The sequence below is a fragment of the Helobdella robusta genome, assembly GCF_000326865.2.
Source record: "Helobdella robusta unplaced genomic scaffold HELROscaffold_14, whole genome shotgun sequence".
Lineage (NCBI taxonomy): Eukaryota > Metazoa > Annelida > Clitellata > Rhynchobdellida > Glossiphoniidae > Helobdella > Helobdella robusta.
The window spans coordinates 269,315-289,537 of record NW_008703782.1 but is presented as its reverse complement, the minus strand read 5'-3'; the positions used below and the strand labels follow the sequence as shown (position 1 = coordinate 289,537).

Genomic DNA, 20,223 nt, shown 5'->3' with positions numbered 1-20,223 from the left:
AAAACAGGCTTGCCAGGTCCTGGTGGTGCTACAGGACAGCCAGGATCACCAGGTAGTGTCGGTCGTCCAGGACCTAGTGGCCAACCAGGAAGTCAAGGAGCAACAGGGAACACTGGGTTAACAGGATTCCAAGGCTCTCCAGGACCCAATGGGGCAACTGGCTTTCCAGGTCCAATGGGAGCACCAGGACCAGCCGGCCCACAAGGTCAGAGAGGTGATAGTGGACCCGCTGGACCTCCTGGAACTCAAGGATCTCCAGGTTTTTATACATCTTGTCATTCTATTAGATGACCATCAACTACATATTATTTTGTTTTAATCACAGTATTCAGTAGTTGTAATTTCATTCTTTTTTTTGTTGTACATTTATTTATTTTTTTAAATCTTAGGGCCGAGAGGAAATCCAGGATCTTCTGGACCGTTAGGACAAGTAGGACCAATGGGACCAACAGGCGTTAATGGCGATACAGGTCAGCCAGGACCTGCTGGCCCTATTGGACCAGCAGGATTTCCAGGACCCAGTGGCCAGCCCGGAGGTCCAGGATCTCCTGGAAATGCAGGTCCTTTTGGACCTGTTGGGTCTCCAGGCTTAAAAGGCACTCCTGGAATAGCTGGTTCTCCTGGACCAGTTGGATTACCAGGAATGAAAGGTTTTGTGGGATTTCCTGGTACTCCTGGATTACCAGGATTACCTGGTAGCATTGGACTTTCAGGACCATCTGGTGCAACAGGGTTTATGGGACCTAGTGGGCAGCCAGGTCCGGTGGGGCCAGCTGGTGGTTCAGGAGACACTGGCGCTCCTGGACCTTTGGGACCGTCAGGACCTCAAGGTGTGCTTATCAGATTATCTTTGTGAACAAATAAAATATTGTATAACTTGTACCAGTTCAAATTTATGCTGTCATTGTTTACTGTTAAGTACATACCTGTTGTTTGTTGCATCAATTTGATCTAACACTCATATATTTTAAATTATTTTATTGAGAATGTTTTACTGTAAACTTTTGTTAGGCTGAAAAAGTGTCATTAACTAGTTTTCATAGTATTGTGCATGCTGTAGTATAATTAATAAATTTTTAGGTGAAGTGAATTAGTTTTTAAGAGTTTATATTATAAAAATCTGACCAAGTAAATATTTGCTCAGATGCTTTGACTTCCAGAAAATGAACATTGACTAAATGACATTAGAATAATTATTTTGTGTAATTCATACATGAATCATTTTTTATTTACTAAGGACCCATGGGCCCCGCTGGCAACAAAGGACTTCAAGGTGACACAGGCTTTCAAGGTTTATCTGGCTCACCTGGTCAGCCAGGTGCTATAGGTCAGCCAGGACAATCAGGACCGCTGGGACCAAATGGTCAACCGGGTCAACCAGGTTTTCAAGGATTTCCTGGACTTCCAGGCCCTCAGGGACCACAAGGTCAACAAGGTTCGCCTGGATCAGCTGGACCTGCAGGCTCACCTGGCACCCCAGGATTAAGAGGAGATCCAGGTTTTCAGGGATCAGTTGGATCTCCTGGTCAACCTGGATTTGCAGGTCCTGTGGGATCAACTGGGCAAACTGGATTGGCAGGAGCTACCGGATTTCCTGGTCAACCAGGTATGTTGGTTGGATGTGTGAACTTTTTTATTAAAACTTTTATTATGTTTTGTTAGCCAAATGTAAAAACACAAGTGATCTTATCATGCAGCTATTATCGTGCATGATTTTAATCAAATTAATTTTTTTTTATTTTTTCATCTTAAAACATTGGTTACAATAACGTTGTAACATATCGTGATAGGCCAGTCTGGATTGCCCGGAACTCCTGGATCAACTGGTTCTATTGGAGGAACAGGAGCTACTGGATTACCTGGACTTCAAGGTCAACCGGGATTTCAGGGTTCACCAGGAACAATAGGATTACCTGGACTAGCAGGTCCAACTGGTCAGTCTGGAAGTCAGGGAGCGCAAGGAGCTCCAGGTACTAGTGGAACGAAAGGTTTGCCTGGTGATGTTGGCTTTCAAGGAGCGACAGGATTTCCTGGACAACCAGGTCAGTCTGGTCAACCAGGTCAACCGGGTCCAGCTGGTCCACAGGGTTCGAGGGGTAATGTTGGTCAGCAAGGTCCTCAAGGTCCTGCTGGTTGGACAGGTATGCTCATTTTAAATGGTGCACTTTTGTAATTTTTCAAACAGCAATTCTACTTTAAATTAATTATTAAATTTAACTTTTAGGTGCAACTGGAAATCAGGGACCAGCAGGTCCATTAGGTCAGCCAGGGTTTCCTGGACCTTCAGGTCTGCCAGGAGCTACAGGTCTAACGGGATTACCAGGGGACAAAGGAGACATTGGCCAGCAAGGTGACCCTGGTCCTCAAGGCAATCCAGGCCAGCAAGGTTTTCCTGGTCCATCGGGACCTACAGGACCTCGAGGTGCCAATGGCTTCCCAGGACCGTCAGGTTTGATTGATTCTAGATTCTATTATTGATTGATTGATGATTGATTGATTATTTTTAAAATGCATGCCTAATGTAAAATCAGTTTTGAAAGTGTGGGAGGTAAAATATTGATAAATATTTATTTCGCTCATGTTATTATGTAAATCCTTTACATAGGTCAGTCTGGTCAACCTGGTCAGCCTGGTCCAACCGGATATCCGGGATTATCAGGATCGCCTGGCCCTGCAGGCCAACCTGGACCAAGAGGTGAAACCGGTTTTACTGGTTTACCTGGATCACAAGGAAGTACAGGTCCAGCAGGGTTTGTGGGAGCACAAGGAGCCACGGGATCACCAGGTCAACCGGGACCTTCTGGAAATATTGGACCTAGTGGTGCTCCTGGTCAACCTGGAACTCAAGGGCCTGCTGGTGTAAAAGGGGATACAGGAAATACTGGGTTTGCTGGAGCACAGGGAGCAAATGGCTCACCAGGTATTTTCTTTTTTGTTTCTTTTATAGAAAACATGAAACAAAAATTAGTGAGTTTCATAACATTTTTTAATGTGCAAATTTAGGAGATAGTCAATTTTTCTGAAAAACTAAAAAAGTGAATGTAAATCACGTTATTTTAATACTTAAAATTTTTAAGGCAACCCTGGGCAACCAGGACAGAAAGGATTTCCAGGTTCAGCTGGACCGGCTGGTGAAGTAGGATTTCAAGGACAGCAGGGACCACAAGGACCATCAGGCACTCCCGGTCAACCAGGTCAACAAGGAAGTCCTGGTTCCATTGGTCTACCGGGACCAGTCGGTTTGCCCGGACCAAAAGGTAATGTTGGATCACAAGGTTCAATTGGAGCAACAGGATTGCCTGGAAGAGATGAACAAGGTGATATAGGAATTGCTGGTGCTCCAGGAGACACAGGCTTCACTGGATCAACTGGTTTCCCTGGTCAACAAGGACCACTTGGTGCTCCTGGATCTCCTGGAGATGCTGGAGCTATTGGACCTGCAGGTTAATTTTGTGGTTTACTTAAAAAGTTTAATATATTTTCAGTGTGATCATCTAAAATTTACTATTCATCAATATCTCATATACCACGAATTCTTTTATTTAAAATTATATTCACCTATATTCATTAAAGCTTAATATCTCTACATTAATATTTCTAAAAACTTTCTTACATTTTAATGTCTAAAGAATTTTAAATTTGGCATGTTATTTGTAGGAGCCACTGGAAGTTCTGGTGCTACTGGTGGAACTGGACCAAGCGGACCGGCTGGACCCAGTGGTTCTCCAGGTGCTCAGGGATCGCCTGGACCATCCGGACAGCGAGGTTCACCTGGCTTTTCTGGTCAACCCGGTGCTGTTGGTTCTACGGGTCCTGTTGGTCCATCTGGGGCAAGAGGTAGTACCGGCGCCACTGGTGACACGGGACCAGCTGGTTCTACTGGTGGACCTGGTGCCATGGGAAGTCCAGGAGATCAAGGACCACAAGGTCAACCCGGTCCGGTTGGGGCTCAGGGTGGCACAGGAGCTACGGGAAACCCAGGAAGTCAAGGACAGCTAGGACCAGCTGGACCTGCAGGAAATACTGGTAATTTATATTTTGCTAAGATGCATATAAGTAAATATTGGGTCTTGTGTTAATGTTAAGCTGTACAGTTATTAATTGGTTGTGTACAAATTGTGATTAAATGTAATCTTTTATTTGAGTAAAATGAAATAATTTTGTCAAAACATATTTATGTACCATATGCACTTGACTGTTAATTTTCTTTTTATTCGATTGCGGTAAGGTCCAAGCGGTGTCCCTGGTCAACCAGGATCACCTGGAAATCAAGGATTGCTAGGTCAGCCTGGGCCCACAGGATTTGCTGGTCAACCTGGACCAAAAGGTAATCCAGGAGACGCCGGTTTTAATGGAAATCCAGGAAAATCTGGATTAGCAGGCTCACCTGGTGCACCTGGATTAGTTGGTGTCCCAGGGAATCTTGGAGATGTTGGATTCACTGGATTACCAGGTTTGTTTTTATCAGCATCAGCATATAATTGTGTGTGTATGTGCGTATATGTGTACGTGTATGCATGTGTGTATAAATGTGTTTATACGTAAACTCGTAAGCTTGTGTTTGTATGTAAACACGTTCATCATAATATCATTGTATTTCAGTCTTCTATACTTTGACAATAACTAATTTTGATTGGTTCGTTCGTTGAACTACTGGTTAACGTTTTTATGCTGCTTCAGTCCATTATATCGTCATCATTCTTTGTAGCCTGTACGCAAGTTTAATTTTAAAATTCTGTTTATATTTATGGACTATTTTTTTTCTTTATTTTAAATGTAATTGTTCTGCCCAACGGTGGTCTATCTATCATCATAAGATCTTTTTTCTTCATCTCTTACATTTGTTTGATTTGAATTGATGAATGAAATGATTATTAAAATTGAAATCATGATCTGCTATTAAAAATTAAATTTTTATAAGTTCAAGTTATTGAGTTTAACTACTTAATAAAGAACGTTTTTTCAATAATATATCATTAAAACATTATCAGAAAGTTGCCGTAATCATGACATTTAAATTTCAGCAAATTAAAACGTCGTAGGATCACCTGGACCAACTGGACAAGCTGGCCAGCCAGGAAATCCCGGATCAGCAGGTCAACCAGGTTCAAGAGGTCAGCCAGGCACCCCTGGACAGCAAGGACCTGTTGGACTACCTGGACCAGTTGGACCACAAGGTTTATCAGGTCAGTCAGGAGTACCTGGGCCCATTGGACCTCAAGGCAGTCAAGGTCCACAAGGATCAAATGGACTTCCCGGACCCGTTGGACCTACTGGTTCTCCGGGGCCAGCTGGCCAAATTGGAGCGCCTGGTGTTCGAGGAGGCACTGGATCACCAGGACCTGCAGGAAGTATTGGACCTGTTGGGTCTCCAGGACCTTCTGGACCTTCTGGTTTGTTCATCATTACAAAAATTCTCAGTTATATGTTTGAAAACTTTTAAATTTTTAATAGTGATTTTTTTAATCGAATGTGATATAATAAACGTTGAAAATATTTTAAATTTTCAATCTGCAACTAAACCAGTTTCAACTGCTAATTAATTTATCATTTTCCATTTAAAACGTAATAATATTGTTAGGCCCTGTTGGAGCTACTGGTTCTCCAGGACCTTTTGGGGAAGTGGGATTTTCCGGACCTGCAGGACCTCAAGGTAGTCAGGGAAGTCCAGGATTCAGAGGCGATGCTGGTGACACTGGATTTGCTGGTCCTGCTGGTCCCGTGGGTCAGCCGGGTCAGTCAGGTCAACCAGGACCTCGAGGTCAACCCGGACCAACAGGATCAACTGGTTCTCCTGGGCCTCAAGGTTATACAAAAATCGACGTTATGTTTTATTATTCATATCTTAAAATTTTTTTTTGCAAATAAAGTTAATTTCTTAGCACTGCTTAAGCGGTTTTCACTAACCCGTTTACATTTTGTACATTCATTGTAAAAAGAGTTCCATAGCTTTCTCTAGATTCTATTAATTTTTTTAGTTACCTTATTTATCAACAGGTGGTCAGGGTTCTCCGGGACCAAGTGGAAGTAGAGGTGAGCCGGGTTTTCAAGGACCAGCAGGTTCACCTGGGCAACCAGGTTTGTCAGGTGATCAAGGAGCTCCAGGATTTCAAGGCGTCCAAGGTTCTACAGGCCCTTCAGGAGCAGCAGGAAATATCGGTCAACCAGGGCCCCAGGGTGTGAAAGGTCCACAAGGAGATCAAGGTCCACCGGGTAATCAAGGACGACAAGGAGCAACTGGAACTCCTGGTTCTCAGGGGGGTCAAGGAGCCACTGGATTGACTGGTGCTACTGGGCCCGCTGGACCTCAGGGACAGCGGGGTGATATGGGTTCGCCTGGTCAACCAGGTGTTTATTATTTTTCTGTTTTTTCCTGGATTTTACATTATTTGTCAATGTTTATAAAGCTATCAATTAAAAATTGCATGCAATTAAATTGAATACTTTTAGAGTAACAACTAGGATGGGGACAAACTGCGGCCTGCGGGATACATGCTGCCGCGAACGTTGCGCGTAATGTAGTTTTACGTAAAAAATTGTTTTTATTTCTGTTACGGTATTACATTTTTCCTGTGCTAACTTATGGCTCTGAGTTCTGGACAAATTCTAAAAAAATGAAGAGTTATGAAAATTAGTTGGACCCCTCATACTTCGAAAGAGGATGTTTCCAAACATTCTGGTTATGAAAAGAGGAAATTATTACAGATAATCCGACGAGGTCAGTTAAAGTTTTTTGGTCACATCATGCGGAAGGAAAGAATGGAAAATCTAAATTGTTGAATATCACCTGATAGGATAAAGCACTAGAAAGAAAAAGCATCTCATAACTTCTTAATTTCAAGCAGTTATTAGAAAACCAGTATTTATAAAAAAGTTTGCGCAGAATCTTGTATTTTGTCATTTTATTATTTTTACCTTGTTTGAGCACATTTAAAAAATTTGTTAAACTTTTACTTAACATTCGTGTCTACGTTTCTCTAAACAAACATTTCCTGCTTGAATGCAAATAGTTATAATAAAACAATAAACGGTTATGATTGTCGTTTTAATAATTCAATGAGATTAATAATATTTGGTTTAGTTCTACATTTAAATTATGTTTATAGAATAACATGTAATTGTGATATATGCGAACTGATTGACGTTGGTTTTCAGCATGTCTGTTTCTTACTACGAAATAATTATCAGTTTCCAAGCGTATATTGTTTAAAATTGCCATCTTGGTCCACAAATCTTTAAATGGTAATGTTCCGTCTTATTTTATTGGGAAGTGCATGCCCGAGGGAGTTTCGTTGCATTATTGTGCATTGCTTTCTGATGACATGAATCTGGTGTTTAGTTGCTTGCAATCAAATTTTTGCTGTTAGTCCACAGTTTTGGAATGAGCTGCCGCATTTTTAGGCAGCCTGGATTTAGCGTTTGCTGCTTTCGTAGAGAGTTGAGGGCTATACAGAAATTTTTTCTTGCTCGTGCTTTCGGGTTTTTAAAAAGTGTGATATAAGCGAACATTATTTTTATTTATATATCTTTTATTTATATAATTATTAATATTCATTATTATAATTGATATATATATATATATTGGAAAAATCATGATATAATAATATAATTGGACTGTCAGAAATGCAATTATTGATAAAATCACAATATGTTCCGTGTTAGCTAGCTTCCTGTTTAATAAAATTGAAAAATTTAACAGAAAGCTAACCAACGCGGAACATGCTATGATTTTCATCAATAATTATATATATATATATATATATATATATATATGCCCACCCACGCATTATATAAATGGATGAAAATGTGTTTCATGATATAAATTCTCGCTAATTGTACCTACTTTAAATAGGCTCAGTTGGTGCCACAGGTAACGCTGGTCCCAAAGGCGATATTGGGTTACCTGGTCAACCGGGTCAGTCCGGTAATCCTGGATTGCAAGGAAGCAAGGGACAGGTAGGGTCCATAGGTCAGCAAGGTTCACCTGGACCGTCTGGTATTCCAGGGTCGCCTGGTCCAGTTGGTCAGAGAGGATCACCTGGACAGAATGGAGCTGTCGGAATTCCTGGACCTACGGGTTTTTTCATCTTCAAATCTTTTAAAATAAATTTTTTATGAACAAATTGTCAATCTAGTATAAGAAAATTGTAAACCAGTATTTATTTGTTTGTTAGTTGTATTTATGTTATATATATGAAAACTTGGATTAATTTCAATGTTATTTATTTATTATTATTTATTATTTATTTTCCTTTTTGTGGGTGTAAATATGGGAACAATTTTGATAAATGTTATAGGCTTACCAGGAGCCTTTGGCCAAATGGGTAACCCAGGAGATACGGGATTTATTGGGAATCCAGGTGCAATTGGACAGCAGGGTCAACAAGGTCAAGTTGGTGTTTCTGGATCACCTGGATTACGAGGTGACACTGGAGCTACTGGATTTGCTGGCCAGCCTGGAACTCCAGGAACTAGTGGTGCACCTGGTGCGCCTGGAGATCAAGGAGCTGCTGGATTTCCAGGAGCTGTGGGTCAACCAGGTCCTGCTGGCTTCAGAGGAGATTCTGGATTTGTTGGGCTTCCTGGTCAAAGTGGTCCTATGGGTCAACCTGGTCAACCAGGCTTCGTCGGTTCTCCTGGAACTATTGGTAATAATTTTGTTTTATTTTTTTCTGTTGTTTTTGATTCGCAAATTTAATTTGTTATGTCATTATCTGAAAATTTTTTCCAAGGATTTCCTGGATCAACTGGTTTTCCTGGACCCAGCGGTCAACTAGGGGCTCAAGGAGTGAAAGGACCTTCTGGAGACACAGGTCCTGCTGGACCCAAGGGACCATCAGGTGATGTGGGACCATCTGGTCCTATAGGCAGTCCTGGATCTCCAGGGTCAGTTGGACCTATCGGAGCTGCAGGACCAAAAGGAAGTCAAGGAGATACTGGTTTAGCTGGACAACAAGGTAATTATTTTTAAGTTTATGTTCAACTTTTATTAACAAAAAGAGTTATTCAAATATATATTCTGTTAATAAAATAAAATTACTTTAATTAAATTGTTTCACAATGAAATAAAAAAATGTTCCCTGTTCCCCATTTATAAAGGTCCTCCTGGAACTACCGGTCCAAAGGGTCAAATTGGAAGTCCTGGACCTTTAGGGACGAGTGGGCAGCCTGGTCAACCAGGTCCGGCTGGTCCAACGGGTCAACGGGGTGACATTGGATCAGCTGGGCTTCCAGGACCGACAGGACCACAAGGACAACCTGGTGTTCCTGGAGATAATGGGGCTAAAGGTTTCCCAGGAGACGTAGGTTTACTTGGATCTCCTGGACCAGCTGGGCAGATAGGTGCAAATGGATTACCAGGGTTGTCTGGTCCACCTGGTCCCACTGGCCAACCAGGACAAAAAGGAGTTAGTGGAGATCCTGGAAATACAGGAGCTACGGGTTCACCTGGACAAGCTGGTTTAAATTTACTTACAATATTTGCAATCACCATTATAATGTCAATCAGTTCAACTTTCTTTAGTAAATACTATAGTGACTTATAAGTTAAAATTTTTTAAATTTTTAATTTAATCTAGGTCAGGCTGGTAACCCGGGTACTCCCGGTCAAAGAGGTGCTGCCGGAGGAACAGGGTCAACCGGATCTCCAGGTTCGCAAGGTCCAAGTGGACCAGCTGGTCCTAATGGTCAACCAGGTACACCAGGACAACAAGGACTGCAAGGTCAACCCGGATCTACAGGTTCATCGGGGCTACCTGGTCCCAGAGGTGATTCAGGTATTCTTGGTGTTCCCGGAGATAATGGCTCACCTGGACAACCTGGGCAACAGGGTATGCACTTTCATCATTAAGAATGCTTATCTATGTACGTACATGAATGTGTCCGGTCGATATATAGAAAAAAAGTTTTTTTGTGTTACAGTATTTGAATTAACATTGTTATTTAATCATTTCACAATTATGACTGACCACGTTTTACTAAAACACCTTAACGATTTAACGGTTCCAAACGGTAGGTTGTTAAGATGAGCATCGCATTTACAAAATTTTTCATTTGCCATTGACGCGGTAAAAATAATGTAGTAGCTGATTCACCTTCACAATGACAATGAACAAACAGCTATCGCATAAGCACATTTTGAAGATTCGTTTTTTTTCGTTTGTAGATGTTAACATTTAAAAAAATAATGATATCAATTTAATTATTATCATATTTTAATTTTGATGGTTATAAAAGCTTGTTTGTTAATACATATTTTGAATTTGAGCAACTTGCATTAACTCTTGCAGTGCCAGATATCTAACATGGTTTCTGACGTTAACAACATACTGACACACCACAGGTTCTTTCAAATGCCCTAAATAACTTTTTCAGGATCTCCTGGCAGTGTAGGGCAACCCGGCTCAAGAGGTATTACAGGTCCTGCGGGAAACCCAGGCCAACCTGGACCATTAGGCCCTGCTGGACAGCCTGGACCTTCTGGGCAGAAAGGTAATCCAGGGGCGCAAGGAGCCACAGGTGGGACTGGTTCGACTGGCTCGTCAGGTCCTGCTGGTCAACGAGGTCAACCGGGATCTTCTGGCCAACCGGGTCTTTCAGGTCCACCTGGTCAGCCAGGTAATCAATTTAATAAATGTTTCAAGTAAATTTTTGCAGCATTTTCTTCGAGACACTTCTTGTTGCGTTGTTTATTTTTATTATTTAACTGTCAAATTAAGATGAAATTTGAGTGAGGAATGTTAGCAAATACTTTAGGATTAAAATTTGGAAGTTTGTTAACTATAATTTTTATTGCACTAAATATTATATTTTTATTTTGCTAGAAATTTTATCTTTTTGTTTTTATTTTTAATTTTTATAGTTTATTTTTTAAATTCATTTTTTGTTAGTATTTTAAAATGTTATTTTTGCGCATACTTTATTTTAAATTTGCAACATTTTTATAACATTTTCAGGTTTCCCAGGATCGCCAGGTCCTTCAGGACAAGCAGGATCAATTGGAGCTCCTGGACCAAATGGACTTGTGGGTGATCCGGGGCAGCCAGGTTCAGTTGGTCCACAAGGAATTCAAGGAACTGTGGGAGATACAGGTATACCTGGACTTCCTGGTCCTACTGGACAGGTGGGCCAACCAGGTCAACCTGGTACCAAAGGTCAGCCAGGTGCCCAAGGAGAACCTGGCTTTTCAGGCCAACCAGGACAACAAGGACCAAATGGTTCGTTTTGTTGGAATTTTGAGTGTTGATTCAATAATTTCATTTTATTGAACTTGATTGACTGATGATTAATTGTTTAAAATATTATTTTTCGACTCGAATTAGGTCAGATTGGTCAGCCTGGTCCTCAAGGTCCACAAGGTCAACCTGGACAAAATGGCTTACCGGGACCAGTTGGGCAACCAGGTCCAAGTGGAAATGTAGGGGCTGTTGGCTTACCAGGAAACAGAGGTTCTACTGGTTCTCAAGGACCTCAAGGTGCTACAGGTCCAGCTGGCTCGTTAGGATCACCAGGAGTGCCAGGTGATACGGGTAATACAGGACCTACTGGAAATCAAGGATCCCGAGGAAATCAGGGGACACCCGGTACCCCTGGCCAGTCTGGAAATGCAGGTATATTTTATTACACCTACCCATTGTTATTGCTTTTTAAAAATTTTTAGATAGCATAATAAAACCAATGTAAGCATTGTCGGATTGAAAATCCTAACGACTTCAATAAAAAACGTAAACACACTAGTTATTAATATTAAATTGAAATATGAAACGTTACTTGTGAAGGACCCGTTGGACAACCTGGATTAAATGGTCAGCCTGGACAGCCTGGACCTACAGGACAACCAGGTCCACGAGGTGATGCAGGTTCACCGGGCCAAAACGGTAATCCTGGATCAAAAGGTCCTGTTGGAGATCAAGGATCACAAGGAGCAACTGGATTTCCTGGGCAAGTCGGGTCTCCTGGACCACAAGGACCTAAAGGTTCAAAGGGTGAAACTGGTTCCATGGGTCAACCTGGTTCACCTGGATCTGCAGGCGATCAAGGGTTAAGGGGAGACACAGGAAATGCAGGAAATCCTGGATCAAATGGACTACCTGGATTACCTGGACCCTCCGGAAATCAAGGGGCTCCTGGTCCTCTTGGTAATCCAGGCCCTACAGGACCTGCTGGTTTTAAAGGAGATCGTGGTGATACTGGTGCTCCAGGATTGTCAGGCACCCCAGGTATTTTCAATGAAAATAAAATAATTTTTCAAGACTACTTTTCTATTTGATTTTGTTAAAAATTTTTTGTTATAAATTTGTTACTGTTTTATTGCAGGCTCATCTTCGAAATCACATTAGTTAATGTGATAATATTATTTTCATAATATTCTTTTGACGTTGTAGGTCCAAATGGACAGCAGGGAGCACCAGGACCGTTGGGAAGTGTGGGATTGCCAGGAGCAACTGGAAGCATCGGTGGTCAAGGTGCTACGGGTATGCCTGGCGCAAATGGCAATCCGGGTCAGCGTGGTCAACAAGGTCCACAAGGTCAACCAGGAGCCCAAGGTGATACTGGTTCAACGGGTACATCAGGTCCTAAAGGTCAGATGGGACAACCTGGATCAGCAGGCCAACAGGGTGCTCAGGGTGCGGTTGGTCAAATGGGACCTGCTGGTTCTCCTGGACCCAGTGGTCAAGCTGGTAGTCCAGGACCTCGTGGTGAAATTGGAAATCCAGGCACACCAGGATCTCAGGGTGGCACTGGGTTTACAGGAGCAAGTGGTGACACTGGATTTGCTGGTGGTCCTGGAGATCCTGGAAGTCAAGGCCAACCTGGAATGAAAGGTTCTGTGGGCAATCCAGGTTCGCAAGGAGTTGATGGATCTTCAGGACAAAATGGAATTCCAGGGTCACCCGGTAAGTAGTTTGTATTAAAAATACTTATATTTGTTGAGAATCTTTCATGTTTTACTTTTGTTTTGACGTTATTTCAAATAAAAAAAAATTTATTTTTATAAAAAGTGAATAGGTTGCATCAATTATTTTTTGAAAAAATTAATTGAAATTTAACAGGGCTGCAGGGAGCTACGGGTCAGCCAGGTGCACCAGGAGCGACTGGAACACCGGGTTTAAATGGTCAACCAGGTCCTAAAGGATATATTGGCGACCCTGGTCAACCAGGACCTGTGGGTCAGCTAGGTACCGCAGGTCAACCAGGTCCATCTGGAAACATTGGTCAGCCAGGTTTTCAAGGAAGTAGAGGAGATACGGGATTTTCTGGAGCTCAAGGTGTTCCTGGTGTTCAAGGTCCTGCAGGTCAGAGAGGTGACATTGGTTCACCTGGTCCAGCTGGAAATCCAGGTAATCCAGGTCAAGCCGGTTCTCCAGGTCCAATAGGACCTGCTGGTCCGGTGGGAGCTACTGGTCAACCTGGTTCCAAAGGACCAATGGGAGATGCTGGAGCACAAGGTTTGACCGGATCTCGTGGTGATACAGGAGCATCAGGAAATCCTGGTACTGATGGCAATGTTGGTGCACCTGGAGCTCAGGGTGATACTGGTCCTGCTGGATCTGTTGGTTTGCCTGGACAAGCTGGAGCAGTTGGGTTGCCCGGATTACGAGGAGATCAAGGCCAAAGAGGGCAACCTGGAACTCCTGGATCTTCTGGTCAAAGAGGAGATCCTGGTCAGCAAGGTCCTCAGGGTGTGAAAGGTCCATCCGGTGCCACTGGTTTTCCGGGGTCAGTCGGAGGCACCGGAAACACAGGTCCTATTGGATTAGCAGGACCTCTTGGTTTTCCTGGTAACCCTGGTCAACCAGGTCAAAGAGGTGATGTAGGATTGCCTGGCACACCAGGCAATCAAGGTGCTACAGGACCTCAAGGTTTAGCAGGTGATCCAGGTTCTCCCGGGCAAAACGGGCCGCAAGGTCAACCTGGATCTGTGGGCCCAAAGGGTCCTCAGGGTGATACAGGTGCTGCTGGATCACCTGGTACTGTTGGAGCAACGGGTAACACTGGACAGCCAGGTGAGCTTTTTTAACTTTACATAATAATATAGTATATTTGATTGATTATTTAATATATTTCTTTAACTTCAATTTTTTCTAAACAAAAACCAGCCACGTTTATTATAACTAGAAAATGTTGGAACTTCTTTTGATTAGTGAACCATTCAAGCTTCAAAAATATGCTCAAAATTCAAAATTATTAAATCCGCTCAGAAACATGAAATTAATAAAAAAATAATACAAAAAGCTTGAATGAAATGGTGGTTGTTGGGTGAGGAGATAATTTAAACTTGAAAGTTAAGGCAGAATGAAAGGAAATGTGAACAGGATTGATTGATTCAAATATATATGAGAAGTTTTCAATGAATATAATTTTTGTCCAGATGAAATTTCAAAATTAATAAAAATTAAAATTAAACGTGATTGATAATATTGAGTATATGATGTTTTCAATTGTAATGAACCATTCATTTATTCACATTTTTGTGATTTTTAATTATTTACTCTTCTGAATATTATATGCATTTATGTTGTTTCTTGTGCATAACATTTGCGCCTGACAGAGAATGCATTTTAAATAAAATATAAATAAAAAATTAATAAGATGTTTAGGAAAAAATTAGTTATCGCTGATTATTATTTATTAATAATATTTTTATTTCTTCAGGGTCTAATGGAAATCCCGGTCCAATTGGCTTTCCCGGTTCAAGTGGCAATCCGGGAATCTCAGGCGTTCAGGGAGCTACTGGCCTACCTGGTGACCCAGGCGATGATGCCAGTCAGCCACAAATAGGAGCTCAAGGATCTCCAGGTCTACCTGGAACTCTTGGGGCTACAGGTTCTATTGGCGTGCCAGGTAGTGTTGGTCCTCCTGGAGACACGGGGGCTCAAGGTCTGAGGGGGTTCATCGGCCCGAAAGGTTCAACTGGATTGCCAGGTTTTACTGGTCCGTCTGGGAATGCTGGATCGGTTGGTCCAACGGGTATACAAGGTGTTCAAGGACAGCCTGGTTTGAGGGGTGATCAAGGATCAAGAGGAAATCCTGGTAATCCTGGAAGTCAAGGTTATTATCATTTTTCTTTTTTTTTGTGGCTGTGTGAAAATTTTTTTGTTATGAAATAAGTCAGTTGAGAATTTGAAAATGAATTATTACTCACCGATGATGGCGTCGATAAATGAATACAACCACTGTCATTTTTTAATCAAACGTTATGCTAGAATAAATCGTTTTTGTTTATGAAATTTAATGTTACTCATCATTTTAAAAATTTTTATGTTTTATTTAAAATTTTGATTATTGATAACAATGATTTGCTAAAATAGTTTTAATTTGAACTTTCCTGGCCAGATCACTAATCATAAAATTAATTGGTAAGAATAATAATATTTTTGTGATAGGAGCTCCTGGTTTTCCCGGATCTACCGGCAGCTCGGGAGATATTGGTCCGGCGGGACAGCCCGGATTTCCTGGTCAATCAGGTTTGCCCGGATCACCTGGACAAAGAGGTGACACCGGATCATCTGGACCATCCGGTTCCATTGGAGCTCCTGGGCCAAGAGGCGACCAAGGACAGCCAGGACAACAAGGTCAGCAAGGTCCTAGGGGTGATCAAGGACCTCAGGGATCACCTGGATCAATTGGTCAACCAGGTCCATCTGGATCGATGGGTCCTGCAGGTCCTAAAGGTTTGACGGGGGACCCAGGTACTGTTGGAGAAAAAGGATTTTCAGGTCAACCTGGATCTCCTGGAAATCCAGGAGCGCAAGGTGCTGCTGGAGACACAGGTTCATCCGGGCAGCCTGGAATTCCAGGTAGCCAAGGTCAACCGGGAGTCCAAGGCCCTCAAGGAGCTCAGGGTCCCACTGGAAGCGCTGGTGCTACTGGACCAACCGGAGCAAAAGGTATTACATGATCATTTGTTCATAAAAATGATTATTTCATGAAGTTTATTAAAATAATTGCTAATAAGTAAAATGATTTTTTTTTAATATTGGTACTGTGGCAATGTAGTTCTGACAAGAAAGTCCAATGTTTTTAATTTAATGTTTATATTGGGCCGTTGATAACAAAAGAATGGAAATAAAAATATAATTATCAATAAATTTAATATGTAAGTAAATTAAAATTAACTGGTCATAATTTGATATGAACATAACGTTAAATGAAATAGAAAATGTAAGCAAAGAAATGAAAAAATCAAACTTTTTTGTATGTACTGTACATGTGCAATGTATGAAAGAATGATTTCCGGTCAACTTAGCTTAGACCTCCTGGAAATGCAATGACTTAAACAGACAAAAATGTTTACTCTAAAATAATGATTAAGTTGATTGTGTCAAGTAAAATGCATTCATCAATATGGTTCATTTTTATAATTAATTGAAAACATTTTTAAACACTTATTTACATAAAAATGTTTAAAAATTGTCTTATTAAATCATAAAATGTATAGGGGCACCTGGAAGTCAGGGACAGCAAGGAGTAGTTGGACCAAGTGGACCAAATGGCCAACAAGGTCAGCAAGGCCAACCAGGTCAGCAAGGCCAGCAAGGTGCTCAAGGTTTACCAGGTGCTCTTGGACTACCTGGGGCTACAGGTTCACCTGGAAACGCCGGTCAGCCTGGCTCCCCAGGACAACAAGGTCCTCAAGGTTCAAAAGGTGCTTTGGGTGATACTGGTACACCTGGCGCTGCCGGAAGTCCAGGATCAGTTGGTTTACCTGGATTACAAGGAGAAAAGGGATTTCAAGGTCTTCAGGGACAACCAGGGCCCAATGGTCAAGCCGGAATTGCTGGGCCACCTGGTACTCCAGGTCAACAAGGTCCTGCCGGAGCAGCTGGTCAACCAGGAAGTCCTGGATTGAATGGTGCTCCTGGTGATACTGGAGCACCTGGAATCTCTGGTTAGTTTTAAACTGCTTAAAGAAACATTTAAATTGTTTGTCTTTTTTTTTTACAATGAAAGCCATATAATGTTTAAATATTTAAAATGTTAAAATATATTTGAAATAAATAAATGTTTTTTTGAAATAGGAGCCACTGGACAACTTGGACCGGCGGGAGCTGCAGGTCAGATTGGTCAGCCAGGAGTTCAGGGCCAACCTGGTCCTCAGGGAAGTAAGGGACAACCAGGTGACCAAGGACCACAAGGTCAAACAGGTCAACAAGGTCAACAAGGTGCCCGAGGTCCAACTGGTCAACAAGGAGCAAATGGACTTCAAGGAGCCAGAGGTGATCAAGGATTGCAAGGTCAGGTTGGTCAGCCTGGACCACAAGGATCTCCCGGATCACCTGGACCACTGGGAGGCATTGGAGCCCTTGGTCAGCAGGGAGTTCAGGGGTCAGCTGGCGCACCTGGAAATCCTGGAACACCTGGAAAAAATGGTAATGCATTTTATTCATTTTCATTCTTAGTTATGATTTAATATCCTTATTTATTTGTTAGTTTTTCCATGTTACTTTTCAACTCAGTGATTCAATATTTGATTTTCCATATGTAACCCATTTTATTACGTTTATTATCTTCATTTTATAATTTGATTTTTGTAAATTGTAACACATTCTGCATTTGTCAGAATCTGATTTTTTAAAGATTAAAAGGAAAAAACTATGCGTTTTCATTTATGAGTTACAAATTCGCAAAAATGTTTGTAAAAATCGTTATTTTATTTGTTATATTTTTTTGAAGAGTGTACAAATTAACAACACTTCAAATAATAAATAAATAAATAAATAACTTGTTTGACTACGAGATAAATCCAGTGAGTGAACTTTAACTAATTAAGAACTTTCTAATCTCTGTGAATTTTACAAAAAATTAAATACCCAGCGTGTGAAACGAAATCGTTTGCCATGTGGCAAAAGATGCAGTTGCGACTTGTATGTTTTCTTGAGATCAATCGTTTTTTAAAATCGGTAGGTTTCGAACTTATCTAACTCGGGATGTAGTGTGGTGTAACATATAATATTTAAATAATTTTTTTTAGATTGTAAAATTTAAAATTAGAGCTCCAAACATGATTTTGAAGGTGCGGTTGGATCAACTGGTCAAATCGGTCCAGCTGGTCCTGCTGGAACTCCAGGAAATCCTGGTCAACGCGGTTTTCCAGGTGCTCAAGGTTCTCAGGGAGCTACAGGAGCTACAGGTTTGAAAGGCGCTCCCGGAGATCAAGGTTCCCAAGGTCAGGCAGGATCAGTCGGTCCGGCTGGTCCACAAGGTCCAAGAGGAGATCCAGGTTTTACGGGCCCTATCGGTCCAGCTGGTGATGTCGGGCAGCCCGGAAGTCAAGGTTAGATTGAAATTTTTGAAAAATATTCGGTTATTTAAAATTTTAATGCAATTAACTTAACGTAACTCGATATCACCACTCCAAATTAACTTGTTGTTTTTGCTACAATATATTAACCTTTCATTTCCGCCACCCTGTATTAACCTATTACTTAATCATCAGGCGTGGTTGGGCCGGCAGGACCAAAAGGTCAACAGGGGGCAACAGGATCTCAAGGTCAACAAGGAGCTACAGGTTTACCTGGTCAACAAGGACCACAAGGTCAGACGGGATCTGCAGGTCAAAGGGGTCAACCTGGACAAGCAGGAGCTCCTGGAAATGCTGGTCCTCAAGGTGATACAGGGCCACGTGGACAGCCAGGAATTCAAGGTTTGCAGGGAAGTCCAGGTAATCCAGGACCAAGCGGGCCAGTCGGGCCGCTTGGTGAAGCTGGTCCAGTTGGCGATCCTGGATTGCAAGGAGAACAAGGTTTAAGTGGTGGCCAAGGTCCAGCTGGACAGCGTGGAGATCCTGGTCCTCAAGGTCAACCAGGTTTGCAAGGTCAACCTGGACCTCAAGGAGTACAAGGTAGCCTTGGGGATACTGGAGCACCTGGTCCAGCTGGTAGAGCAGGAAGTCCTGGTAAATTTTTTTAACAGAAATCATTTAATTACAAATGTTAAAGAAAATTATATCGGTTTTATATTTGCAGAAAATAATGTGTATTTAAATATTTATTTGTAAGGCCCTGCTGGAAATCAAGGTCCTGTTGGCTTGCGAGGTGAACCAGGTTTCCAAGGTCAGCCAGGTTCTCCTGGTTCTCAAGGTCAAGCTGGTACACCCGGAACTCCTGGAGTTCAAGGATCAACAGGAGGCACTGGTGGTACAGGTTTCCAAGGCGCAACTGGAGCAATAGGATCTGTCGGATCACCGGGCTCACCTGGAACTCAGGGAGCTCAAGGAGATCCCGGGCAAAGAGGCGACCCAGGACCACGTGGAAATTCAGGGAACCCTGGTGCACAAGGAATTCAAGGTCCACGCGGTGATACTGGACCTAGCGGTTCAATAGGCCAGTCAGGTGCTCCAGGCTCAGCTGGTGCACTAGGAGTTCCAGGTCCTAACGGAGCTCCTGGGCTCCGAGGTAATGCAGGTCCGCCTGGGTTACAAGGTGCTCAGGGTCCATCAGGTCAAGCCGGACTTCCAGGCGATCAGGGTTCTGTTGGTTCTGGTGGCCAACCAGGAAATGCTGGTCAACCGGGAATAACAGGAGATGTAGGTGCTCCTGGATTGGTAGGTCAACCCGGTGCGACTGGCCAGCAAGGTGACACTGGCCAACAAGGTCCAATTGGTCAACAAGGAGCCAGAGGAGATACTGGGCCACAAGGTCAGCAAGGAGCACCTGGTCCACAGGGAAGTGCAGGAGATGTAGGCGTGCAAGGTAACACAGGAGCTCCTGGTCAAAATGGCTTACCAGGACCTCAAGGTGCTCCTGGTGATTCAGGTGCACCTGGTCAACCTGGGTCGCCTGGACAAAATGGAGCAAACGGCCAGCCAGGCTCACAAGGTGCTACCGGTGCTCCAGGTAATGCAATTCAGGGAGCTCCTGGTCAGATGGGAATGCAAGGAGCTGTAGGTAATGCCGGCGCACCTGGACCAAGAGGTCAACCTGGTGTATCTGGAGCAGTTGGAGTTCAAGGGGCTCCAGGTTCACGTGGTGATCCAGGATCGCAAGGGTTATCTGGTCCAGCTGGTGACACAGGACTTCAAGGACCTGCTGGTTTGTTCAATACGTCATGTTTTTATATATCGTTAAAATAAAGGTGAATTGGCGCATATATTATAAATGTTTTTCAATTTTCTAATATTAGCTAATATAGTTTATTACTTTTGTTGTTTTTTATTTGCATTTGCATTTTCAATTGTTTTACAATTAATAACATAGGCCAGCCTGGATCAGCCGGTTCACC

The 20,223-nt window shown here is 42.5% G+C and overlaps 5 protein-coding genes across 5 annotated transcripts; 4 read left to right on the top strand and 1 right to left on the bottom strand.

The window, feature by feature from the left end:
- Positions 1-102: 102 nt before the first annotated feature.
- Positions 103-538, top strand: HELRODRAFT_138089 (hypothetical protein; the record flags this gene model as incomplete). The annotated part of the gene is made up of 2 exons (XM_009014526.1): positions 103-259; positions 432-538. Coding segments are annotated over 2 exons (264 nt in total), but the record flags the coding sequence as incomplete, so codon positions are not given.
- On the bottom strand, positions 538-13,521 carry HELRODRAFT_123385 (hypothetical protein; the record flags this gene model as incomplete). The annotated part of the gene is made up of 5 exons (XM_009014525.1): positions 538-797; positions 4,322-4,387; positions 5,238-5,387; positions 9,238-9,330; positions 13,410-13,521. Coding segments are annotated over 5 exons (681 nt in total), but the record flags the coding sequence as incomplete, so codon positions are not given.
- Positions 13,522-15,628: 2,107 nt separating this feature from the next.
- HELRODRAFT_153805 (hypothetical protein) lies at positions 15,629-15,787 on the top strand (the record flags this gene model as incomplete). The annotated part of the gene is made up of 1 exon (XM_009014524.1): positions 15,629-15,787. A coding segment is annotated over one exon (159 nt), but the record flags the coding sequence as incomplete, so codon positions are not given.
- A 797-nt stretch (positions 15,788-16,584) lies between these two features.
- Positions 16,585-16,896, top strand: HELRODRAFT_74673 (hypothetical protein; the record flags this gene model as incomplete). The annotated part of the gene is made up of 1 exon (XM_009014523.1): positions 16,585-16,896. A coding segment is annotated over one exon (312 nt), but the record flags the coding sequence as incomplete, so codon positions are not given.
- A 1,551-nt stretch (positions 16,897-18,447) lies between these two features.
- HELRODRAFT_74416 (hypothetical protein) lies at positions 18,448-18,912 on the top strand (the record flags this gene model as incomplete). The annotated part of the gene is made up of 1 exon (XM_009014522.1): positions 18,448-18,912. A coding segment is annotated over one exon (465 nt), but the record flags the coding sequence as incomplete, so codon positions are not given.
- Between the last annotated feature and the right edge of the window lie 1,311 nt (positions 18,913-20,223).